This window comes from Typha angustifolia, chromosome 1 (assembly GCF_048772165.1).
Source record: "Typha angustifolia cultivar Huaian chromosome 1, ASM4877216v1, whole genome shotgun sequence".
In the NCBI taxonomy this organism is placed as follows: domain Eukaryota; kingdom Viridiplantae; phylum Streptophyta; class Magnoliopsida; order Poales; family Typhaceae; genus Typha; species Typha angustifolia.
This window is the reverse complement of record NC_133239.1, coordinates 2,013,517-2,035,645: the sequence shown is the minus strand read 5'-3', so window position 1 is coordinate 2,035,645 and position 22,129 is coordinate 2,013,517. Positions and strand designations below refer to the sequence as shown.

The window sequence follows — 22,129 nt, the reverse complement described above, 5'->3', positions numbered from 1 at the left end:
ACGAGGAAGGAGTATAAGAGAAGTATTATCTCTTAGAGCAGAAAATGGCTGCTCTCCTAGCCAAATTTATCCAGGAAGAAGAGAGAGAGGGAAAAGCCCTTGTGGTTGGTTTATGATAACAGCTCGATAACGTGACGGCTTAGAACAAGTTTCAGCGGTGTTTAGTTCAAAGCAATTATTCGACGATGCACATAACTTGAAGTCTATGGTAGAACCAAGTGCTTCTGTATTTAGAAAGAGTTATCATTTGTCCAATTTATATCTAGCATTTGATCTGATGATAAAAAAATAATAATAAATAAAATGAAATCAATTGAAAGCGATAGTAATTAGGTTGCGGCCCGTGTGTTTCCTAAATCGATTCCGACCGGGCTATACTTGATCACTACCTCTCCTCAACCAGGAGGCAGCCCCTGTTTCAATAACCCACGAATTAATTCGTTGATTCTAACGCAAAGAAGAGAAAACAAATCGCGATAGCACCTGGGCTTTTCTCCGAGTTCCCCTCGTCAGTATCATGGCCGGCTCGCCGGAGACGGCGCCACCTGGGTACGAGAACCTGGAACCGCAACCACCTACACCTCTCCCTCCTCCTTCTACTCCTCTTCTAGGTAAGTATTCCTAATCCTGATCCTATTCCACCTCTAATCATTTGGTAGGACGTACCATTGATCTCGAACATGATCAGGAACTTAGGAGCACATCTTTTGCCTCGATGGTATGATAGGGTTGCGATTGGGATGGAGTTAGTGTGGTTAGCTTACACTCCGAGTTATTTAGCAAGTCTAGCTGCTTGGAATATTTGGTTAAGAGCTTGAATAAATACTAAATTGTGAAGATAAGTTAGCGATTTGTTAACCCTTGTTTATGAGAAAGTTGTTTCAAAATTCAACGAATTGAACTCATGGAAGGAGACTTACTGTCAATCCGAGCAAAAGGATTGAAAAATTGGTCAGTGGACATTATTTTGGTTTATTTTTCTTTTCATTGTATTCCTTCACTAATATGCTACTAGGCTACTAAAAGATGTTTAGTACTGTGTACTACTGACTCTTGACTAGTATTCTATTAATCAACTCTTTATAACACGCGATGAGGTACTGCCTGAGCATCTTATCTGTGTTTTTTACTAGTAGTTTTGGTAGTGTATGATGTCATACATGCTCTTTCATTATCAACGTTTCTTTGATGTTATAATGACTTATCTATACTTCATGGTTGGTTCAGAAAGAGATTAGCTAACATTACTCAAGCCTTGGGCATCTCTGTCATTGCTTTCTAAATTATTGCACTGAACGCTTCAATCCCATACTGTTGGCTGAGCATTAGATCTCTCCGATTGATGACACTTGGGCTGTGCTTACACAAGGATGTTTAGATATTAAAATATTTTATATTACCTAAGTTTGTCCAACCTTGATACAGAAATCGGTCAAATGGTCTGCGGCAGTTGTCACCAACTTCTTTGTTATTTACGGGGCTCAATTCATGTTCAATGCGCCTGCTGTCAGACAGTAAACTTTGTATTAGAAGGTTAGTATATAAGCTTGTCTATTGGCTGTGTAGATTTTATCTTCAGTTAGATATTTTTACATTTTCTCTGTCATTCTATTTTGATATTTTCCAATGGGTTACTCCTTTTGTACCATTATAGTAGTAAATACAGACTATAGAACAGTGCAGCTAGTATGTTTAATTAGTGGATTGGTCCCATTTTTTTCTCTTTATTTCCATCTTTTGCCTTTTGTAGTGGCTTCCTCCAAATTCAACTTATACTTCTCTTTTCCCTGTGAATTTCCCATATAAAGCCTTCCAAAAATTTTCTAGTTGTCCTTAAAATTTCAAACTTGGTTTGAAACTGATTTTACCTTTTATCGGTGAAGATATTTTGATGGGTGTCACTCTGCACCTGTTATCAGTACTCTTTCAATTTAATCTTTTTTCTTGTGAGTATGTAGATTGATGGTCTTCCTGGTGAAAATAGCAGGCTTCATTTTGACTAATGACATATCAAACAAGGCAACAGTTAATGTATGATGGTTCTTTCAGATGATAAAATATTTTGTTGGCTATTAACTTCCTTGTGATTTTCTTCATATTTTTATCTTCCTTCTTTCACTGTTTTGGGTATATACTTTTCTATAGCACATCAGGTTGGCAATGTGAAGTGTGGAAATTGTTCTGTGTTACTGATGTACCCACATGGAGCTCCTTCAGTTAGATGTTCTTCATGTTGTTCTGTGACGGAAATTGGAGTAAGTAGAATCAATTCAGATAGAATATATTTACCTTTCCAAATCATGGATTATATTGCTTTGTTTTGAGCATGTGAATGTTCACTTATGTTAGAATTACCATTTAAGTATTGAATCTGTTCTAAAGGTGGTTAATGCTAATGTTACACATTTGCTTACATATTTAAGGAATTTCAGTTATGTCCTGATATTTAAATTCTTCAGTTTTTATATCATAGAAACACAATAGGAAAAGAACATCGGCATCTAATGAAATGTTCACATTCTTCAACGTGGACCACTTGTCAGTAAATAATGTAATATAGAAACTATGTTCTACTGATCACTTTATTCACAGCGACTGGTGCTTTTAATCAATTTAGACATAAAGTTAGGTAATTTGTCCACTGGGGAAAACCAATTTGCTTCTTCCCTGGGAATTATTATGCCACCCCTTCGTACATATGAATATACATTTGCTGCAAAATATTATGACAGGGTATATGACAAGTAGATTTAGGAAAATTTAAAGCTCCGTTTGATAAAATTGATTCAGGAAAGTAGTCCTTTCAATGTATGCCTCTCGTGGAAGGATTTATGAAGCTGATACAGCAAGGTTAGGATCAATGAGAATAATGGAATGCATCAGTGTGCTAAACAATCTATGTGCTGGATAAGTATCTGTATCTCGCACTAGTGCTCGAATCCCTAATCAAATCTGTTTATCTAAATTTAATTTTCCATTATCTGAATCCATTCTATGTACACTATGGAAAGCATTTGCAGGTTCTGTTGAGGTCTGATTCAGTCAATTCTAGTGCTAATCAGGTTATTAGAATAGGAAACTGCCATGGTATACAAAATTTTGGACATTATTACTTTAAAAGAGGAGGATATCAGTCTCAGCTGCGATGAGATATATAATTCAGCTGCCAAAGAGTTCCAAATATTCTGACACTGTACCGCACAACCTCGATTGGAACATTATCATTTCCTTTTAAAGTTCATTTGCTGTATAGCCTGTCTTTTTTTATAAGAGTACATAAAATTCTGACACAGTACTGCATAACCAAAACGCAACATCCAATCATAGAGCCCTTTGAAAGTTTTCGCTCAAGTTTTGTATCATTTGCATATTAAAGCAAGTAAATTGTTCCATCGAAATGATGTACTATATTCATGTTTTCTTTCTGGAAGTTGATCTGCTAATCTTTCAGCCTTGATTATCTGATTGTATTCATGATCTTAAGAGCCTATGACTTGTATCTATGTATCAAATGTGATCTCTTTAACTACAGTGGTTTTCTGTGCTCCAAAACTACTCTCATATTCTGATGCATTTCCTTTTTGCAGCCACATAATACTCGGCAGCTGGTATCTGTTCAGCAAGGGCAACCTGCACCACCTTAAAATCATCCCACTTATTACTTGTTGCGGTTGACTTTATGCAATCCGATATCAGTTGCCATATCTACCATATATGTACTTCCATATCTACCATGTATGTTCTGAGTTCTTGGTCGGTTGAAGAGCTGCTTGATGTGAGATTGTAATAGCTAACTATCAATTGTTTTTTTAGGTAATTTATCACTTCATTTATCGTCTGTTTTTCTGGAGTATTTTGATTAGATAAATTTATAAATGAATCAATGAACTACTGAACAGTGGCAATTAAACGGCATCCTTTGTAATGTTTCCTACAAGAAAATTCTTTGGTCAGGAAAATTTACATTTAACACACTACCATTTGATGTATTTTAAAGTTTATATCTGATATAACTTTTTAAATATTTATAGAACGTATTCGACGGTGAGATCTGTTAATTAAATTTAACTAAATTTTTAGATTAAATTAATTATACTAAGGACATTATTAAAATATTTTGACTAATCTAAATATATCTCTTCTACAAAATACTTAATAATAGAATCAAGTTAGGAATTGACACGAGTTTTATCCAATCATCTGAAGGCGCTGTGTTTAAAATTTAGCATCAAATACTTTGATTTAATGCTTAAACCCCCCCCCCCCAAAAATATTGATGGCAAGACATATGCATGAAGTAACGATTTTATGTGAACCTTTATTTTATTTTTTTATTTATGTATATTTTATGGCTTTATTACATAAATATTTTGGATTGGACTCGCACCCGGTCCTGACCGAGTTGCTCAATTGGTCGCGCCGGTCGACTACTGAACCGAGTCTGGGTGTAAGCTTTGACTCGGAATTAACCAGTAAATTTTAACAAATCACAGGGGTATTATCGGCACTCGGTCATAGCTGAACGCCTAAACCTCAAACCCTTGTCCCCCTCTCTCGCTTCTCCTCTCTTCTCTTCTCAGCAAGGTGAGGTTTCCTCCGTCGCTATTTCTCGCTCTACTACAGCCATGAGTGGAGAGAAGAATACTTCATTCCTCTCCTCTTTCACGCCTGATGGGGATCGCTTCGCCGCCTTGTCTCCAGATGGAACCATCAAGGTGAAGCTTTTATCTGATTTCTTCTTCTAATCAAGGAGGGATTTGGTTTGGTTTCTCGTTGTGAAGCTGCTGTTGATTTCTTTGCGTTGTTTGACGATTCGTTGTGGAGGATTTGGGCTCCATTTGTGCGTCCAATTGTAGGGCGTAGTTTATAGAGAAGATGAAATCTTTTCAGCTGATACTTTTGAGAGTTTTTTCTTCTCATTATGTTTGGGCACAAGAAAGTTGAATCTTTCTGGATACTTGTTTAGTTGAGTTAAATGAAAGAAAAAGAAAGATAAAAATACGGTGTTTTTTTAATATTAAAATCTTTCTACAAATTCGAAATTTGCTTCAGAAAGCAGTGGAATTTCTTTTCTCTTTTGCAGATATATTTTTCTTGTCAAACTTAGATTTTAGTTGGATCTTCTTGATGGTTTAACAGCCTAAAGGATTAGTTATCTGCAACCATCTGCAAACGCTTCAAATAGTTACTATCAGTTCATATCAACTATTACTAGAAAGATTGAGTTATCAAACAACAGAGACTGTGCTAAACTGGGATAGGAATTTACTGAGAAAAGTTTAACTAATTGGTTGCTTACCATAAGTAAAAGGCTGCACAGATATTTGTGGATACAGAAGTTAGAAGTATCAATTGCTAACTTGGCTAGGTATGCTAGTTTTCAATATTCTGGGAATTCATGTGGATAATCGGCATTGGAGTAATTCTCGAGATTATCTATTTTCTATGTTCAGGTGTGGGATACCCGCTCTGGCTCAATGGTGGCAGATTGGAAGGACCCAGATGTGGAGTCCGCGATTTCTTGCATTTTATGTTATTATATCGGGAAAAAGGTTAAGCTTCTGGTAATTAATTTTGACTTTTGGAATATTAGCTTTGCCTTTTTTGACTCAACTCTTTTTTTTTTCAGCGTAAGAAAGATAAAAGGACTCTCTTAATTGCCATTGGTACGGAGCTGGGTGATGTTTTTGCTATAGATACTCTCACCGGAGAGAAGAGATGGGTAAGCAGCAAGTGCCACTCCAGGTATGTTTACTCTTTTACTCTTGCTGTATTGGTCGCCTGTCAATTACAACAAACTAGTTTAAATTGAAGTTGTGTTGTCTAGCTGCCCTACATATAATATAGGATATGAAAAATATCTAACCCTGTTGTCTTCTTCTGCAACATCTTGTAGGGTGTCTACTTCTATGAAATATATATTATAACAAAAAGAATTAACGTAAGAAGATACTTGTTGGCTTTGATTGCTTATTATTTACGTATTTTATTTATTATTTAGTTTATTAAGAAATTCTATTGTCAATTGGAAGCTTGAAGAATGGAAAAATTATATCAATATATGCTTTTCAATCTTATGTATCTTTTTGATAAGGAATCCTCTTGATTGTTATTTCATTGAACTTTACATGGAGGCATGAGTATATATGGTTAGAACACATTTGAAGCTCACATTGTTGGTTTGGTTCATTCTTTTTTACTTACTGCACATGTGAAATATAGATGACCTGCTGGCTTACCTGATTGCTCTTTATGTGTAGCTAATATGTTATGCTCATGAAGATCGGAGACAGATTATGTGTCTTGAAGTAGTTTATATTGTTCATATTTCTTAAACACATTTGGTACATCCTTGTAATTTGGTCTCTTATTTCTTAGTGAGGTTGCTGCTCTTTCCCTTGCAACTAAAGGTTGTATTGTTTATTCTGCTGGCACTGATGGTGTGGTATCTGAGCTGAATTCTGAAACGGGAGAATTCATTGGGAAGTTCAAGGCTTCAAAGCGGCCGATTACATCTTTAACCCTTTCTAATGGTGAGTGCAAATTCACATACGATATCGCTATGGATGACATTGTTTTCTGGATATGCTGCAATTTCTTTCTTTTTCCCATGTAAACTTGTATGACGGTTTAATCACGATCAGAGAATGGCTGCAATAAAGAGCTTCCTCATTGCACTTGAAGAACCTTAAAATTGTTAGGAATTGTAAAATACCTTGAGGTTTTTTAGGCTCTGATTACTCTTTTCAAATTACAATTCTCTATCTATTTGAATGGAAGTACTTTTATTTCCCATGTAATTCTACCCTTACTAGGAGTTGGCTTATCACATGTGACAAATTCGGCCTCTTGATTATGAGATGAGTGGACTGTCTGAAACACATCCTTTTCGTTTGAAGGTTGTCCACTTGTTCGATAGGAGTATCTGATATGTGATGTTAGAAATATGTTTTTCCAAGGAAAAACACTGCTTTCTTGCAACCTGTTTAAAATTCGTGTTGTATAAAAGGAAAATGTCCATGGCTGTCAATCAGCCATTGTAAAGAAAATCAATCAAAATATCAAATAGGGTGAACAATGATAAATTTTCATGAATATTTCATTCTTCCTTTTTCTGCATATCTTATTTCACCAAGTTAATTCAATCCTTTCTTCTGTATATTAAGGCGACCATACTCTTCCAGAATTAACTGCTTATTGTTTGCAATAATAGATGAGAAAATCATTTTTGTGGCAAGCAAGAAGTCACGAATGTTCAGTTTAGATGAGAAGAAGGAACTTTTGAATATTCCTTCTGATCAGGTATGTTAGTTTCAATTTATACCTTTTTGATATCATTAATTTTTGTACTACTTATATTGAAACCTTGAGGTTCTTGTGGTAACAGGGTTCTGTCCAGTACATAGCTATTTCAGATGATGGGAAATTCATTGTTTCATCCGTATCTGGTCATAAGCAACTTCAGTTATGGTCATATGATGACGAAAGTAGAAGTATCACTGCTAAGGATGTCCTTTTAATGCAAAATAAGCCAATGATGTTGGATTGTAAAAGTTTTAATCAGACAGGAAGCATTCATGTTCTCTCAGTTTCAGAAAAAGGTGTTGCTTATGTATGGCATTTGAAAAGCACATCTCAAGATGGAGTATTTCCAAGTAAAATTGCTGTTAAATCGGCTAGGGCAGTATTGGATGGAAAAAAACATGGCAAAAAAGATCGTATCCCAATTGTTTCTGCTACATTATGTGATATAGGTGAAGATGCACGAATTTCAGTTCTCATTGCCTATGGTCTGCCAGATGATATGCAGTTCAAGATTGTTGAAGTGAAGGATAACAACAAGGACATTTACGTAACAGCAGGTAATGAGATATTAATTGATAAAACTCAGAGGAAAAGTTTGCAGGGAATTGCATATTCAAATGCAAGAGATTTGCCCAGTAATTTTTTGCTTTCTTTGGTTACTCTTTAAGTTTCCTCTGCTGCATTATTAGCTGGGCCTAGTGGCATAGATGTTGCAAGTCAGTCCTTTTCATTTCTGAGTCTGACATAGTTCCCTTTCTTAAGGCAAATATATTTCGAATTTATTCCTATACCAAGATGTTGAAATACATTCTTTAGTATCTGTTTCAAACTTTCATTATTTAGCACCATGGCTCTTTCATTGTGGTTTGTTACCTTTTTCTGGTCTACAGATATAGAGGTACATTTTATGAATATGATAGTGGTGATATTTGAGTAACAGTGGTTAGAGGGGTACATTTTTCTAGTGCCTTGCCTCTTGTCATCATCCTTGCAAGCTACAATTGTTAGAGATTTACGATAATGTCTTTTCTTTAAATCTTGAACAAATTACTAGAGGCTATCCTGATATTTCTGGTGAGGTAATGAGGTAGAGTGAGAAGAATCTTTCTGTTCTATAGCCTCATAGAATAAAAAAGATGCATAACAAGATGTAACAAGCCAACAATTGTTGCAGCATTCAAGTTCTATACAAGCAGGAGAAATATAAAAGGTTGTCTGACATAACAAGTAAGGATAGTAGCATAGCTTTTCCAAGAGAATATCTTGTTGGAAGCTATTGAATAATGTTTGCAAGTAGCTGCTTGATTTATTTTATCACAATGTTATTTTACATGTTGTTTGCATTTATCATATTGTTGGAACAGAGAACAATGGGGAAAGTGGCGATCTTGACGTAGATGAAACAACCACTCCGAGCCAGAAGAAAAGAGTGAAGAAGCGAGCTGCACCAGATTCTGCTAATGGAGATGTATTTAATAATTTGGGTAAGTGTAAAATTCTTTTGGGATAATTGTGAGTAATTTTATTTAATCATTGTAACTATATGATTCTAAAACATTAAACCTCTATTCTCTAACGAGAAGGAGCAATATTACCCTTATATTCATTGCCATCTAGTTCGATGATCAATTCTGAATGCATTGTTCTAGAGGTAATGCCTGAACCAGTTGCTGAACTTAATCTTGACGAACCAACTATGGCTGAAAAACTTGCAAGCCTAGATTTGCTCAAGGATGAGAAAGAAAAGAGTGAGTTGATGCAAGAGTCATCTCCGACAGTGAAGCCTCCAAGTGCAGATTCAGTGCATGTTTTGCTGAAGCAAGCACTACATGCTGATGATCATTCTTTGTTACTGGACTGTTTGTATACTAGGGACGAAAAGGTGTGGCTTATGTTACTTTAGTATGCATTTCCTGTTCAGCAAATACTAAACTTCGTTTGTGGTTTACTGCTAATGGTTGTGATGCGGCATTACACAATTAACTGCTTTGGACTTCCAAGATATATCACTACTATGAGTAGGTAAAAGGATTTGGCAAGGACATGAGAAGCATTACCTCAGGCAAACAAAAACCTAATGATTGGTTCATAGGCATTCCTTCTTATTTGCATTTCTTATTTTGAGCATTAATCACCAATAAGTTCTGTAGAATAAGATTTCATGTTATCTCATATATGAATCTCAAAATAGAAGGAAGTTATTAACTTATTACTGTTGGCATATGTTTTCTACGCATTAAGATGTTCTTTTATTCTTTTAATCAATTCCCACTGATTATGATGGCTGGTTGCAGGTTATTGCAAAATCAACATCACTTTTGACTCCAGCAGATGTCCTCAAGTTGTTGAAATCCATTATATTGATGATTCAGTCAAGGTTATATGTTACTGCTAAGGCATTATATTTAAATTCATACATCTTTGGTGCTTAGAATGTGAAGTGAATGCTGAGGCCTCTTTTTTTGTTGTATTCCCCTTTGAGTATTTGCATGCATAGCTAATGCTAGGCTGTTATTGGTTATAAGTACCCATTTTACATTCTACCCAGATAATAGAAAATGAGAAAGACCTATTAAATCGTCTTTCCTTGATGGATGGACAATTATAGTGGGTCTAGATTTAACAAGTCACATGTGCCTCAAGACTTGATTTACCAGATATTTGTCCACTTCCTTGCTGATCTTTGATTTATTTTCTTCTGTCATAGGGGTGCAGTATTGGTCTGTGTAATACCATGGCTAAGGAGTTTGCTTGGTCAACATGCAAGCAGTATAGTGTCCCAGGAGTCGTCTCTGCTACTGCTTAACTCTCTGTACCAGGTTGGCAATATGTTATTAACTGCACTGATTGTTAATAAACTGCATAGTTTTGCAATATTGACTGGTAAAAGTTCAATATTTAGTTTAAAATTGCTTAACATAGGAGTTCTTTTAACAGATATGGTCCTTATTGTAAGTTAGCATGCACATTTATGCATCTGATAGTACACATGGATGTGTAACAGATGAACAGTTGGTCTGTAAAAGATGAAACCATAAATTCATGTGTAAACAAACGAACCATACAAATAAATTCTTAGCTCCATCTGTACTTGACGTTATACACTTGGCGAATTCACATGCTTATCTGTAAATCAAAATGCTCCCGTTATTGAACCGTATGCTGCAAGAGAAAAGTTTTGTGAAAACCTGTGAAGTATGGGAAATCCTTTTCGTCTTTATTCAGGCTTTTCTTGGAAAGCTAGCACACACTTTATTCCCAATCTGACAGTCCTAACATTGATCAGTTTTTTTACACTCACTGAGTTCATGTAAATGACACTGTTTTTTTTGCAGCTCATCGATTCAAGGATCTCAACTTTTGGATCTGCTCTCCAACTTTCCACTTGTCTAGATTACCTTTTCGTCGGGGTAAGTTTTATTGGTCCTTAAGGTAATGTAACTGTTTGTTGACTTATCCTGCTAATTATGCACTTATCCACAGATTCCAGATGGTGAAGCTGATGAGGAAGCAGTAGTCCCACCAATAATTTATGAGGATAAGGACAGTGAAGAAGAAGAATCTGAAGATGCTATGGAAACTGATTAAGACAGTGAAGAGCTTGGAGACGTTATTAATGCTCCTCAATGTTCCGATGGGAGTGAGGTCATGAGCGACTGACTGATTGATGAATTCTTATAAAGCTGAATGGGTTGGAATTTGTATGATTACAAGGTCCAAAATTGCAGCATGGCAAACCGAGTCCACGCCGACTGGATGATAGTTGTTGATCTCTGGTGGTGTGTTGAAGCTATCAGGCAGACCAGCAAAGGGCATTTATCTTGGCCTGCTCGATTCAGAAAGCGCATGCCATATGGAGCTACTTGACCCTGCGGTATTGGATTTTTATTTCTATTTGGCTGAAAAAAGAACATAAATTCTTGTACAAGCTTCTTGATGGATACCCATATATTTGCAAATTACAAATTTAGGCAGCATCGATCAGAATGTACTAACTTATCTGTTAAAGAATCTACTGTATTTTTTCAAGGCTTGCTGCTTTTAAAAAGAAAATGAATATCTTTTTTAAGATAAATGAAATGCCCATTTCGACTTTGTTATTTTATCATATTGAATACTTGGTTTCTGCAAAGATAGGTCTGCTGATTGTTTGTTAATTACATGAAGACCCTGTTTCTATAATTACATTCTGTTCTTAGATGATCTGTTCTATTCTCATCTTGCTTGGTTACTGAATTCTTTAATATCTTTATGACGGAGACCTACAGGTCCTCTTTTCATCGTCTGAGTGAGATTATTATAATGAGATCAGTACAAATGAGGCAAGACTTATCAATGGAAATAAGAAGTTGTTGAGAGTAATATTCTTTAACTAATGTCTCCAGAGGATTTTCTTTTTTTTATTAGTTTAGTTCGATCGTGACGAGGGAGGTGACGCATTAGATCTCGTTCTTGCGCGGCTGTGTCGCTTCTGAATCATGGGTCTTTAATAACTTTATTTCTAATTTTTTTATGATTTATTTTGATCATTTATGAATACGTAATATATGGATTGGATAAAAGGACCAACCATCCCTAGATACAGATGCATTTTAGATCCTACTGAGTTTTTAGTTGTCTAGTTTAGGTTATAAGTCATATGCGTCGTCGAATAATTGCTTCGAACTAAATACCGTCGAGAACTGTTCTAAATCGTTGCGTTGTCAAACTGTTGTTCTAAGCTAACCGTACTGTCGAGTCATTAATCGAATTGAGCCAAGCCATTCAACTACCAACTATTAAATAATTTTTTTATAATATTGTTTAGGATTGGAGTTAAACTTTTGACTCCTCGGTCGTCAATAGCAAGGTATTTACTAACTTTACTAGAGTTGATTGGTTTTATAATTAATTTAAGTGCCTAGGTTGTAAGTTGTAACTAACTTCCATTGTCTTTGTAAATATCACTTTTATGATTACACATTGTACTTTTGCCCATCCAATGTAAATAGAAGATCCAGAGAGAGAGAGAGAGAGAGAAAAAATGAATAAAAGGGTTAAATTAATTTTACTCACTCTACTCTGGACTAAAATTATTTTATCTATAAAAAACTTTATTTTTTTTATTATTGCATGTTTACTAAACTGTAAATATAGATACAATAAATAAAAAAAAAGACTTTAATAATTCGTCTTACGTTAAATAAAATAATAAATAGAGAGAAATTTATGCAAAATAAAAACTTAGAGGGTTAAAAATGAATTAATCCTCCCTTCCCAAAAAAAAAAAAAAAAAAAAAAATGGCGGAAAGCCAATGCCGAGATATTATATAACACCCCTCTTCATTTGCATCTCGTGTTTACTTTACCCTTCACTCTTCTCTAGCAGACCTCGCCCTCCAGTTTCCCCCTTTTCCGATCTCTCCACCAAAATGACGTCGTCCATGATCCGATCCATCTCCTCCGCCCTCCGCCGCAGCGGCGCTTCCTCCTCCTCCTCTTCCCACCTCCTCAACCGTTCCTTCTCCTCCTCCGCCTCGCCGGAGCGCAAGGTCGCCGTCCTCGGTGCCGCCGGAGGAATCGGGCAGCCCCTCGCCCTCCTCATGAAGCTTAACCCTCTCGTCTCCTCCCTCGCCCTCTACGATATCGCTGGCACCCCCGGAGTCGCCGCTGACGTCAGCCACATCAATACCCGCGCGGAGGTCAGTCAGATCTAGCCAGATCTCTTACTTCTGTTTCTCTCATTTCTTGATCTGATCTCAGTGTTGGGTTTTGGATCTTGATGGTTGCTTTTCTGCGGGGGTGGTCTGATCCAGGTGAAGGGTTACATGACGGAGGAACAGCTCGGGCAGGCGCTCGAGGGATCTGATGTCGTCGTCATCCCGGCTGGTGTGCCGCGGAAGCCGGGGATGACTAGGGATGATTTGTTCAACATCAATGCTGGAATCGTTAAGTCGCTCTGCACTGCCATCGCCAAGTATTGCCCCAATGTATGAGAAAGTTGACTCTTTGTTGGCAATTACTTGTTTTCTTATTTAAAAGATGCTAAATTTATTATTTTCCATCTTATGTGCATATATGTAGAATTAGTCCCTGTGGCTTCATTCTTATTTGAGAGATCCATGTGGTGCTTAACTACGTAGAATTACCCTATGTGGTTTCTCTCTCGTCCCATGTAATTCTAAGAATTGGGGATCTCTATGATAGAAATGAATCTATACGAAATTATTCTGAAAACTTTCAAACTGTAGGCACTGATTAGGTAGATTTCCGTCTCTCTTTTTTTTTTCCCCTTCCTTTGGTACTTACAAGTTTCTTGCTGGTATTAGGCTATTGTTAATATGATTAGCAATCCTGTGAACTCAACGGTGCCGATTGCGGCAGAGGTGTTCAAGAAGGCTGGAACATATGATGAGAGGAAGTTGTTTGGTGTCACCACTCTTGACGTAGTTAGGGCTAAGACTTTCTATGCTGGAAAGGCGAATGTCCCAGTTGCTGGTAAAGATTTCATTAGACTGGATCTGTGTTGTTATGGATCATCTGTTAGGGTTTCTTCCGTTGTTTAACGGTGAATAACCTTGCAGATGTTAATGTCCCTGTTGTTGGTGGGCATGCTGGTGTTACCATTTTGCCTCTATTCTCCCAGGTAATTAAATAAATTGGAATTCTATGAAGCTCAAAGTTTTTCCTTCAGATCTTTGCAAATTGAGATGTACTCTTTTCTTAATTTTGGAGTTATGCTGTAGGCAACTCCAGCAAGTAATGCATCATTGTCAGATGAGGATATAAAGGCACTTACAAAAAGAACACAAGATGGTGGTACGGAGGTGGTGGAGGCAAAGGCCGGAAAAGGATCTGCAACCTTGTCTATGGCGTAAGTCTCAATGTTTGATAAGCACTTTCTTTTCTCTGAGATGAGGGCCCATAATCAGCTTGCTTGTTAGAGAGTGTTTATGATTGGTGGTTCTCCAATTTGCATTAAATTGCTTTGTACTGTCAGTGAGGGAATCATTTCTTAGTCTCCTCTATCTAAAAAAGTTATTTGGATATCATTATGGCTGGTTCTTTTGGTGAATTCACTGAGCTGCATATAGAAAAACTGGTTTCTCACTTTGATGATTAACTTGATTCATTGTATCCTCTTCATTAGTATACTTTGCTAGCTGAAAATGTACGTGCTTGATCAATGAATATGCTAACTTTTTTGGGGGGGAACTTTTAGTTCTAAAACTTGGAATCTGTTTATTGCCTACTATAACTGAGCAACTTCTTTTTTGGAAATTTTAGTTCTAAAAATTGGGATTTGCTTATTCACTGCTATAACTGAGCAAGTTCTTCTCTGCATTGTTACCTCATTTGTTCTTTCTTTATGCTGATTGAAAAATGAAATGGAAAATCATTATGCCTATTTAGCTTTTGCTGACAAGTAGATTTTGGTGCAGGTATGCTGGAGCCATCTTTGCTGATGCATGCTTGAAGGGTCTCAACGGGGTTCCTGATGTTGTCGAATGTTCTTTTGTCCAATCAAGCATTACTGAATTACCCTTCTTTGCTTCCAAGGTAACTCTAATATTGCTGTATCAGACAACTCATTGGCAGTTATTTTTTCCAATGTGATTCTGTTGGTCACAGATTGTCTCCTTAGCTCTTCATTTATCTTGTTTATCATGCCAAATTAATGCTGTCATTTTCTGTCATACAATCATCTGCTTTCCAATTTTTGCATGTGAATTTCTTATCCTTTAGGCTGTATTTCCTTTTGTATCTCATAATTACACATATATCCTCCAGGAGAAGGGAAAGGAAGGAGGGAGGGAGTTATATCTTTAGTTGAGTATTGCAGTACTTGTTTGAGCGCAAATAAAACTGACCAAGGCCTTATCCATTGTTAATCACCGAAACTCTCCATTAACCTCAAATTCCATTAATTTCAATTGTTCATCGACAACTTAAGCTTATCATTGAAGTGGTTTTTTTTTAACAGGAGTAGTAGGTTTTTACCTAAACCTGTTTATTTTACTTTGAATCTTTAAGGAGAAATATGCATGTGATTAGAGGGCATGTCTGAGTTATTTATGCAACTGGAGCTTAGGCTTGTGAATTTGTAAAATTCTCTACCCGCTGCATAAGTTAAAAATAATGGATTGGGCTTTATTAAATTTGGCCTTGCTGTGGCTAGAGAAGTTGAATGATCTATTCAATTTGAAAATTGATCTTGCTAGGCTGGCTCTATTTTTTTATAAAATATATTGGATAGAATAGTACTTGATGATACATCTGGTCTCATGTATGATTCAATTATCTGAATAATGCATTAATTGCGCCTTTTGTCATGTGACAGGTGAGGCTTGGGAAGAATGGTGTCGAGGAAGTACTTGGATTAGGTCCCCTCTCTGATTATGAGAAAGAAGGCTTGGAAAACCTCAAGGCTGAGCTCAAATCCTCTATCGAGAAGGGCATCAAGTTTGCTAAGGAAAACTAATTATGTCCAAGTGATGAGATTCTGGTATCATCACAGTTTTGTATTCTTGAACTGCTTTTGATGCCCCTCAGTTTGGGCATCTAGGATTTTACTCGTTACAATAAGCAAGCACAATGTTGAGGAAAACAGTAAACATTGATTAGGCTATGAGGCTGATGAACTGCAGGTGGACCAGCCTTTTCTTTGATTTATATTTGCAAATTCTGGGTTTTTCCAGACCTTACAACTATTTTGAGTTTACTGGGAGAAAAGAAAATTATTTTTTAAGCAGTGCAACTGTCCAAAGACCGAAATATTATTGGGTCATTCAAGCTGTTCTCTGTTGCCTATTTTAATTGTGATCCACATTTAAACGAGTCTATAAGGAAACTGGCACTGGGACACCAAAATAGGTAGTTAATAGTTCCCAATACTTTCCAATTCTTAATTCCAATGCTTTTAGTACTGACAATTCCTGTTTCTTTATTCAATTTTTTTTGTTTAATATTCTTCACTCGACAACGACATCCTTTCCCAAGATCATTAGCACCACCAATATAGGGCCAGACTTTTCCAAACTTACCCTACTACCCTTTGAGGTCAGCTCTACGCATTTAAAGATTCCTGCCTTCCTGAAACTAATGATCAACCATTCAGTTGAGGGGTGAAAGTGATTGAAATGGCCATCAATACCCCCACATTAATGGTCCAAACTCTCGCAAAAACTTGATAATTAATAGCAGGACCTATCTTTTAGTTGGGGGGGATATGGCATACCCATTGGTGCAATTCACTCAGGTGGGCCATTGATGCTAACTTGTGGTAATTGAAACCAAGGAAAAATTCATTATCCCTTTCATCTTTGTGCAACGTTTTACATACAATCGTTGAACAGAATAATTTGACTTGTGAAAAATAAGTGGAACCTCTAGCAACATCCATATCCAAGATGGACTACTGGCATATGAGCATACTGTGGCGACCCCATCAAATTGCCAAGACGCTCCTAAAGCTTAAACCCTTGGCGATATGCACTCAATTGTGTCGCTCAAGATACACTTAAGCATCACATTGACAAGGATCGTAGATTGGAATCTATATAAAAATCCAACCATCAATGAGAGAAAATAAACAACCAAAATTGTCTCTTGTGGGCGTTAAAGGCTACGTGTGCCATCATCATCAGACTATTTTAAACATCACCTCTTCTTTTCTCATTATATCACATTTCTCCTTTAAAAAAAATATTAAGGGATTTATTATAAATGTCAATAAATTTTATGTATGTCTGTGGAAGCATCTCCTGGATTAAGTACCTTACCTTACCTGAGGGTGGAAAATTAGGGTATTGCATACACCATTTAGTTCTTGCCGTATTAGGTATTTTACATAGACGTGTTACTTGTAACGATATAGTGTCTTTAGTTATAAATGGAATATGTAACCATCTTATAAAAATTGAGAGAATGTTTTTAGATTTTTAATTTTTTTTTTTAAAAAAGGAGAGGGTTTTTTTAGTTATAAATGGAATATCGTTTTTATTTTTCTTTGAACTTTTAAACTTAATTGGGTTCCTTAAAATGCATAAATAACAATTTTAACCGATTAAAATATCCCAAATTTAGGTGAACCCACCTTACCTTGGACCTTGGTCTTGGTGGCACCTATTAAAGGGGCAGGTTTTACTAGGATAAATACAAATTTGAAATTGAAAAATGACTTATGTCATATTTCCAAAATTGTCCCTAGTAGGAAAAGTGACCTGTGTCAGACGACGACCCTCATGGAAAGTGGAGGTGCACCTTTGCCTTTGCCCCTTTGGCCTTCTTCAAACTTCTATAAGACCATTAGCTACCGGACTTCCCCTCTCTCTCTTTCTCTCTTTCTCGTTCTCTAGAAACCACTCATTTTCCCCCGCCCCACCCTAATGGCTTTAACCTCCTCCTCCTCCTCCAACCTCCAACTTCCAATCCGCGCTATTCTCGTCCTCGTCCTTCTCCTCCTCACCGCACAGCCGTCCATTGCTTGCTACACCCATCTCTTTAGCTTCGGCGATTCGCTAACCGACACCGGTAACTTCGCCCACTCCATCGGAAAAACCCCCGACCACGTCCGCCGCCTTCCCTACGGCTCCACCTACTTCGGTCACCCTACCGGCCGGTTCTGCGATGGCCGCCTCATCGTTGACTTCCTTGGTGCTCTAAATCTCTCTCTCTCCCTCCTTTCTCTTGTTTACTTGTCGTGCTTGATACGAAGATCTGACTTTTGTGTGCGTTCTGGGCCTTAGCGGAAGCATTCGGGTTGCCGTTTGGGACCCCGTATCTGGCGGCGAAGAGCGTTAAGGATTTCCGGCACGGGGCGAACTTTGCGGTCGGCGGCGCGACGGCGCTGAGCCTTAACTTCTTTAGGGAGAAGGGGATGATGGCGACGTGGACGGAGTACTCGTTGGGGACTCAGATCCAATGGTTCAAGAGGGTGTTGTCGTTGCTCTCTAATGAGTCAGGTATTGTTTCTAATTCTTTATTGGAAGGATTGGGTAAACTTTGTGCAGTGATTGCATTGTTGTAGAGCTTCAAATTTTATTAAAATCATTGCTTTGATATGATGAAACTCTATCAAAAAGACTGCAGAAGTGTCGTGAAAGTTAATTTGTAAAAGGTAGAAAAGTTTCCTGAAACATTGATTCGGGAAGAAGAGGAACAAATCAGCAGGAAGTCAGTTGAAAGGTCTATTAGGATACTAGATGCGCACAAGTTGTCATTACTATTGACTGCAAAAGTATCTCAAAATAAAAATAAAAAAAAGCCATATTGCAGGATGGATGATTCGCTGAAACTGTTGATAGATATCACTTGAGGAAGGAAAACCAAGTACTAGTATTTAGTTAGAAATGTCACGTCCTTATAATTTCAGCATTTGTTCGTAGATTCTAATTAGTAAGAAAAGATATAATCAAGATGATCTGACTATAAGAAACCATCAGTCGGAAAACATAGCATTTTTATACCAAACATCTTGACTAGATTAGCCTTACAAAATAATTGGTTGTTTATCCATGTAACATGGAATAAAGAATAATTCCATTGTAAGTCATTCTAGACTCTGTTTTGGCTGTTGGAAAGAGTATTGTTGCAGCTAAGATATAATGTCTTCAGTTTTATGAGATCCATGAAATTGCAAGCATCTAATACTGCAACAGTATTACTGTCTATCAACCTTCATCATGCTTGGTAATGAATAAACTAAAAAACTTATTAGTTCATTTCACAGGGGCAAGAACTTGTAACTAGCATTAGCCTTTTCCAAGATTTGGCCCTGTTGAATGGCCAAGCAAAAGGTTATAACAATCAAAAGTAAAGTTGCGCACTCTAAGTATCTATACTGAACAACTACACATGCCAATGAAACCTCTAGTCTAAAGATCTCAAAAGGAGGATTATGAATTTTCCTTGCACATTAACAAATATAGCTGGTAATTTTGATTGAAGTCAACAAAATGAAACTTATTGTTTTTTTAAGGAATTGGGAACAATATAGTAGTGAATCACTACTGTAGCCCCAGATGGCCATTAATCAATGACCTGCAAACTTGCAGTAATTTATTATCCAGTCATTGCTAGATGACATATTATATAAATTAGATTGCAGCAATATCATGAGCAGCTCACTTTTCATTGTTGGAGAAATCGGAGGAAATGACTACAACCATCAGTTTCTTCAAGGAAGAAATCTTGCTTCAGTGCGCCAATTCGTTCCAAGCGTTGTTGATGCCATCAGTTCAGCAATCAATGTGAGCCCATTTCTTTCTTAATAGGTTATGGTTTAAGATCTGTGCTTAGTACTTACTTGGCATCTCATAGCATTGCCACTGAGCCTATGAATTTGGTCTGCAGGAGCTGATTGAACTTGGTGCAAAGACATTGGTCGTTCCAGGGAATTTTCCAATAGGGTGTGTCCCGGTGTACCTCACAATATTCCAAAGTCAACGAGAAGAAGATTATGACCCAAAAACAGGTTGCATCAAGTGGTTGAACGAGTTCTCAGAGTACCACAACCAACAGCTTCAGGATGAGTTGGATAGGCTCCGTGTGCTTCACCCTCATGTCACTATCATCTATGCGGATTATTTTGGAGCTTCAATGAACATCTTTCGCTCTCCACACCAATATGGTGAGCTTTTACTTTCTGTTCTCCTTGGATTTTCCAATTGTGAGCTATAATGCTAGCTAGCAAATGAGAAAAGAAAAAGGAAACTGTACTGTATTTTGCCTTATTTGCTTAGGGCAGAGGTTAGTTCATGTGCACTCCAATACCATTTTGGGTCTTCAAGCCTAGAATAAATCCCATCTCAAGTCGTGCCCATCTCGTCATCTGAGCACCTTGAGTGAACTTGCGTACTGGCTATAGGCAGATTCTGATAAACTGCAAACAGGTAATAAATGATTTGCTATACTTAGCACCTAAGGCTTCCTGTTCTCACTTTTAAGCACACTAATAGTTAAGCTATTATGTTGGTGGTTGGACCAATTCATCTTAGCCTTACCTTAGGCCAGGCTGTAGAAATGATGGATAGCAGCTGCGACCCAAGACTTGATTTACCAATTATCAGTTTGTTATAAATCAACTTAAGAAAGAAATGGTAAAATGATTTAAATTGTGATTTTTTAGCTGCATTTGTGCAGATAGTTGATCTAATTAGTATGTCTGTTTTCCAAGCCTAGCATTTAGTTTTTAGTATGTACCCACTCTTTGTTCTAGGCTTCATCTATCCTAAGGACCTTTAACGACATGGATAATTCTTTTGCAATCTAATGTAATGTTCAGGTCTAAGTGCTAGAGGATACTCTTTTTTCAGTATCTTTTGCTTAAATCGCAGATTTTGATTGTAAGTTGATGTGGTGGCAGGATTCACGGTACCTTTGAATGCATGCTGTGGAAGCGATGGTCCCTACAATTGCACACCATCGATATCATGCGGATCTCCTGAATCGAGAGTTTGTGCCGATCCGTCTGCATATGCTTCCTGGGATGGATTACACCTAACTGAAGCGGCTTATAAGCTAGTTGCTCACGGAGTATTACGAGGACCATATGCTGTCCCTGCCCTAGCTAATACATGCCCCCATATTGAACTTAATGCTGCTCCGCTTCTGTATTCCAATCAATGTAGCGGATAAGAGTGCAAATGCCAGACTCTAATTTATTGCAGCAATTTATAAATGTAAATAAGCAACTGTTACTCCACAGGTGCCAACCAATCTCCAGAAACCTTTTAAAAGTTCGTGGAGAATCTGGTGAAGGTATCCTCCATTTCTCCATTCTGCTACAATAGCAGAAACTTCTATGCTGCACATCTACAAGTTCTTATTCTTTTTGACGGATTGTTCTTAATTTAACAGCCTGTAGGTGACAATTTAACATATCAATTAGCAAATCTAAATTTTATCTTGATCTTAAATTTTGCCTGATGCTCTTACTGCTTGTATAAGTTCTGGTGTTCAGTTTGAATTGTATGGGATATGTGATGAATAAGATTCATGTGGCATCATGTATATCTTCATCTCTTTTACACTTAATTTGCTGCTTTTCTATTTTATCTCCTTTGATCAATGGAAATATGGCTTGAACTTGCCGAGGTATGTTATAATGATGAATTGGGCTAGTTTTTGTGACAAATTACAACCAAGGCTGGTCCAAATTGTATCCCGTGGATTATAATTGGGCTGGGCCTAGTCTTTATACTGATGAAGACATGAACTTAGTATTGTTTCGTTTGTAAGCATACAAAGTTTTGAACTTGAAATCAAATTTAAATTAGATTACTTGAAGTTGAATTCTGCCCTATCGATGACAGAGACACGGATTTCTTTGGCTTTTTTTTTTTAATATTTCACACCCTATATTTCTGTTGTATATACGATTTACACCGTGTTTATTATCTTAAATTCAATCTTATGTTTCTAATTAAATATTAAAAAACATGAAAAAAAAACAGGGTGTAAACAAAAATAGCTTTCTATCCAATTGTGTCATTACCTCCATCTCTCTTGCGAATTGCATTAAATCTGCTCTTATATCTGTTCTAAAAAACTCTCCTCAATAATACAATTAAATGCACTTAAAATACAATTGGTAGTTAAAAAGTCTACAAGTCCATCTCAAAGTTCAAGATTATAAAATTGTACAAGATTCTTCAATTTAGAAAATTGAATTTGGAAACATATTTCGTTTTCTCAGCATGGAGAGAGGGCAAGAGACGATTAAAAAAAAATCAATTTGATTACAAACAAAATAAGCTTCTAATTTCTTTCTTGCTTCCAAGAAATTGTACAAAAAATATTCGCATACGCTTTGCAAGCAAAATTATAAACAATTCAAAGTATG

General features: G+C 36.8%; 4 protein-coding genes across 4 annotated transcripts; all 4 read left to right on the top strand.

Annotated features, from left to right (window-relative positions):
* The first annotated feature begins 400 nt into the window (after window positions 1–400).
* LOC140780143 (protein LOL5) lies at window positions 401–3,908 on the top strand. Its single transcript, XM_073125509.1, has 4 exons — window positions 401–611; window positions 1,426–1,533; window positions 2,146–2,255; window positions 3,588–3,908. The coding sequence occupies exons 1-4, from the start codon at window positions 518–520 to the stop codon at window positions 3,642–3,644; spliced, it is 369 nt and encodes a 122-aa protein (XP_072981610.1). The 5' UTR covers window positions 401–517; the 3' UTR covers window positions 3,645–3,908.
* A 626-nt stretch (window positions 3,909–4,534) lies between these two features.
* LOC140780127 (uncharacterized) lies at window positions 4,535–11,404 on the top strand. Its single transcript, XM_073125483.1, has 12 exons — window positions 4,535–4,715; window positions 5,454–5,552; window positions 5,630–5,745; window positions 6,379–6,533; window positions 7,214–7,302; window positions 7,388–7,862; window positions 8,670–8,789; window positions 8,955–9,187; window positions 9,600–9,682; window positions 10,013–10,124; window positions 10,641–10,715; window positions 10,789–11,404. Exons 1-12 carry the CDS (start codon window positions 4,626–4,628, stop codon window positions 10,891–10,893), a joined length of 1,752 nt encoding a protein of 583 aa, XP_072981584.1. The 5' UTR covers window positions 4,535–4,625; the 3' UTR covers window positions 10,894–11,404.
* Window positions 11,405–12,641: 1,237 nt separating this feature from the next.
* Window positions 12,642–16,059, top strand: LOC140766181 (malate dehydrogenase, mitochondrial). The gene is made up of 7 exons (XM_073105646.1): window positions 12,642–12,986; window positions 13,101–13,274; window positions 13,614–13,782; window positions 13,869–13,930; window positions 14,031–14,158; window positions 14,727–14,844; window positions 15,626–16,059. The coding sequence occupies exons 1-7, from the start codon at window positions 12,717–12,719 to the stop codon at window positions 15,764–15,766; spliced, it is 1,062 nt and encodes a 353-aa protein (XP_072961747.1). The 5' UTR covers window positions 12,642–12,716; the 3' UTR covers window positions 15,767–16,059.
* Window positions 16,060–17,607: 1,548 nt separating this feature from the next.
* On the top strand, window positions 17,608–21,194 carry LOC140766142 (GDSL esterase/lipase At1g28570-like). The gene is made up of 5 exons (XM_073105594.1): window positions 17,608–17,940; window positions 18,033–18,248; window positions 19,387–19,535; window positions 19,639–19,915; window positions 20,651–21,194. Exons 1-5 carry the CDS (start codon window positions 17,673–17,675, stop codon window positions 20,920–20,922), a joined length of 1,182 nt encoding a protein of 393 aa, XP_072961695.1. The 5' UTR covers window positions 17,608–17,672; the 3' UTR covers window positions 20,923–21,194.
* The last annotated feature ends 935 nt before the right edge of the window (window positions 21,195–22,129 follow it).

What these genes read in the sequence shown, in the direction of transcription:
- LOC140780127 (XM_073125483.1), top strand. Translation starts at nt 4,626, where the DNA reads ATGAGTGGAGAGAAGAATACTTCATTCCTCTCCTCTTTCACGCCTGAT. An exon ending in GTTATTATATCGGGAAAAAG is followed by an intron (nt 5,553 to 5,629) that starts GTTAAGCTTCTG and finishes TTTTTTTTTCAG; the next exon opens with CGTAAGAAAGATAAAAGGAC. An exon ending in TGCTTAACTCTCTGTACCAG is followed by an intron (nt 10,125 to 10,640) that starts GTTGGCAATATG and finishes TTTTTTTTGCAG; the next exon opens with CTCATCGATTCAAGGATCTC.
- LOC140766181 (XM_073105646.1), top strand. Translation starts at nt 12,717, where the DNA reads ATGACGTCGTCCATGATCCGATCCATCTCCTCCGCCCTCCGCCGCAGC. An exon ending in TCGCCAAGTATTGCCCCAAT is followed by an intron (nt 13,275 to 13,613) that starts GTATGAGAAAGT and finishes TGCTGGTATTAG; the next exon opens with GCTATTGTTAATATGATTAG. An exon ending in TACCCTTCTTTGCTTCCAAG is followed by an intron (nt 14,845 to 15,625) that starts GTAACTCTAATA and finishes GTCATGTGACAG; the next exon opens with GTGAGGCTTGGGAAGAATGG.
- LOC140780143 (XM_073125509.1), top strand. Translation starts at nt 518, where the DNA reads ATGGCCGGCTCGCCGGAGACGGCGCCACCTGGGTACGAGAACCTGGAA. An exon ending in TCCTTCTACTCCTCTTCTAG is followed by an intron (nt 612 to 1,425) that starts GTAAGTATTCCT and finishes ACCTTGATACAG; the next exon opens with AAATCGGTCAAATGGTCTGC. An exon ending in AGTAAACTTTGTATTAGAAG is followed by an intron (nt 1,534 to 2,145) that starts GTTAGTATATAA and finishes ACTTTTCTATAG; the next exon opens with CACATCAGGTTGGCAATGTG.
- LOC140766142 (XM_073105594.1), top strand. Translation starts at nt 17,673, where the DNA reads ATGGCTTTAACCTCCTCCTCCTCCTCCAACCTCCAACTTCCAATCCGC. An exon ending in GTTGCTCTCTAATGAGTCAG is followed by an intron (nt 18,249 to 19,386) that starts GTATTGTTTCTA and finishes TATATAAATTAG; the next exon opens with ATTGCAGCAATATCATGAGC. An exon ending in TCGCTCTCCACACCAATATG is followed by an intron (nt 19,916 to 20,650) that starts GTGAGCTTTTAC and finishes ATGTGGTGGCAG; the next exon opens with GATTCACGGTACCTTTGAAT.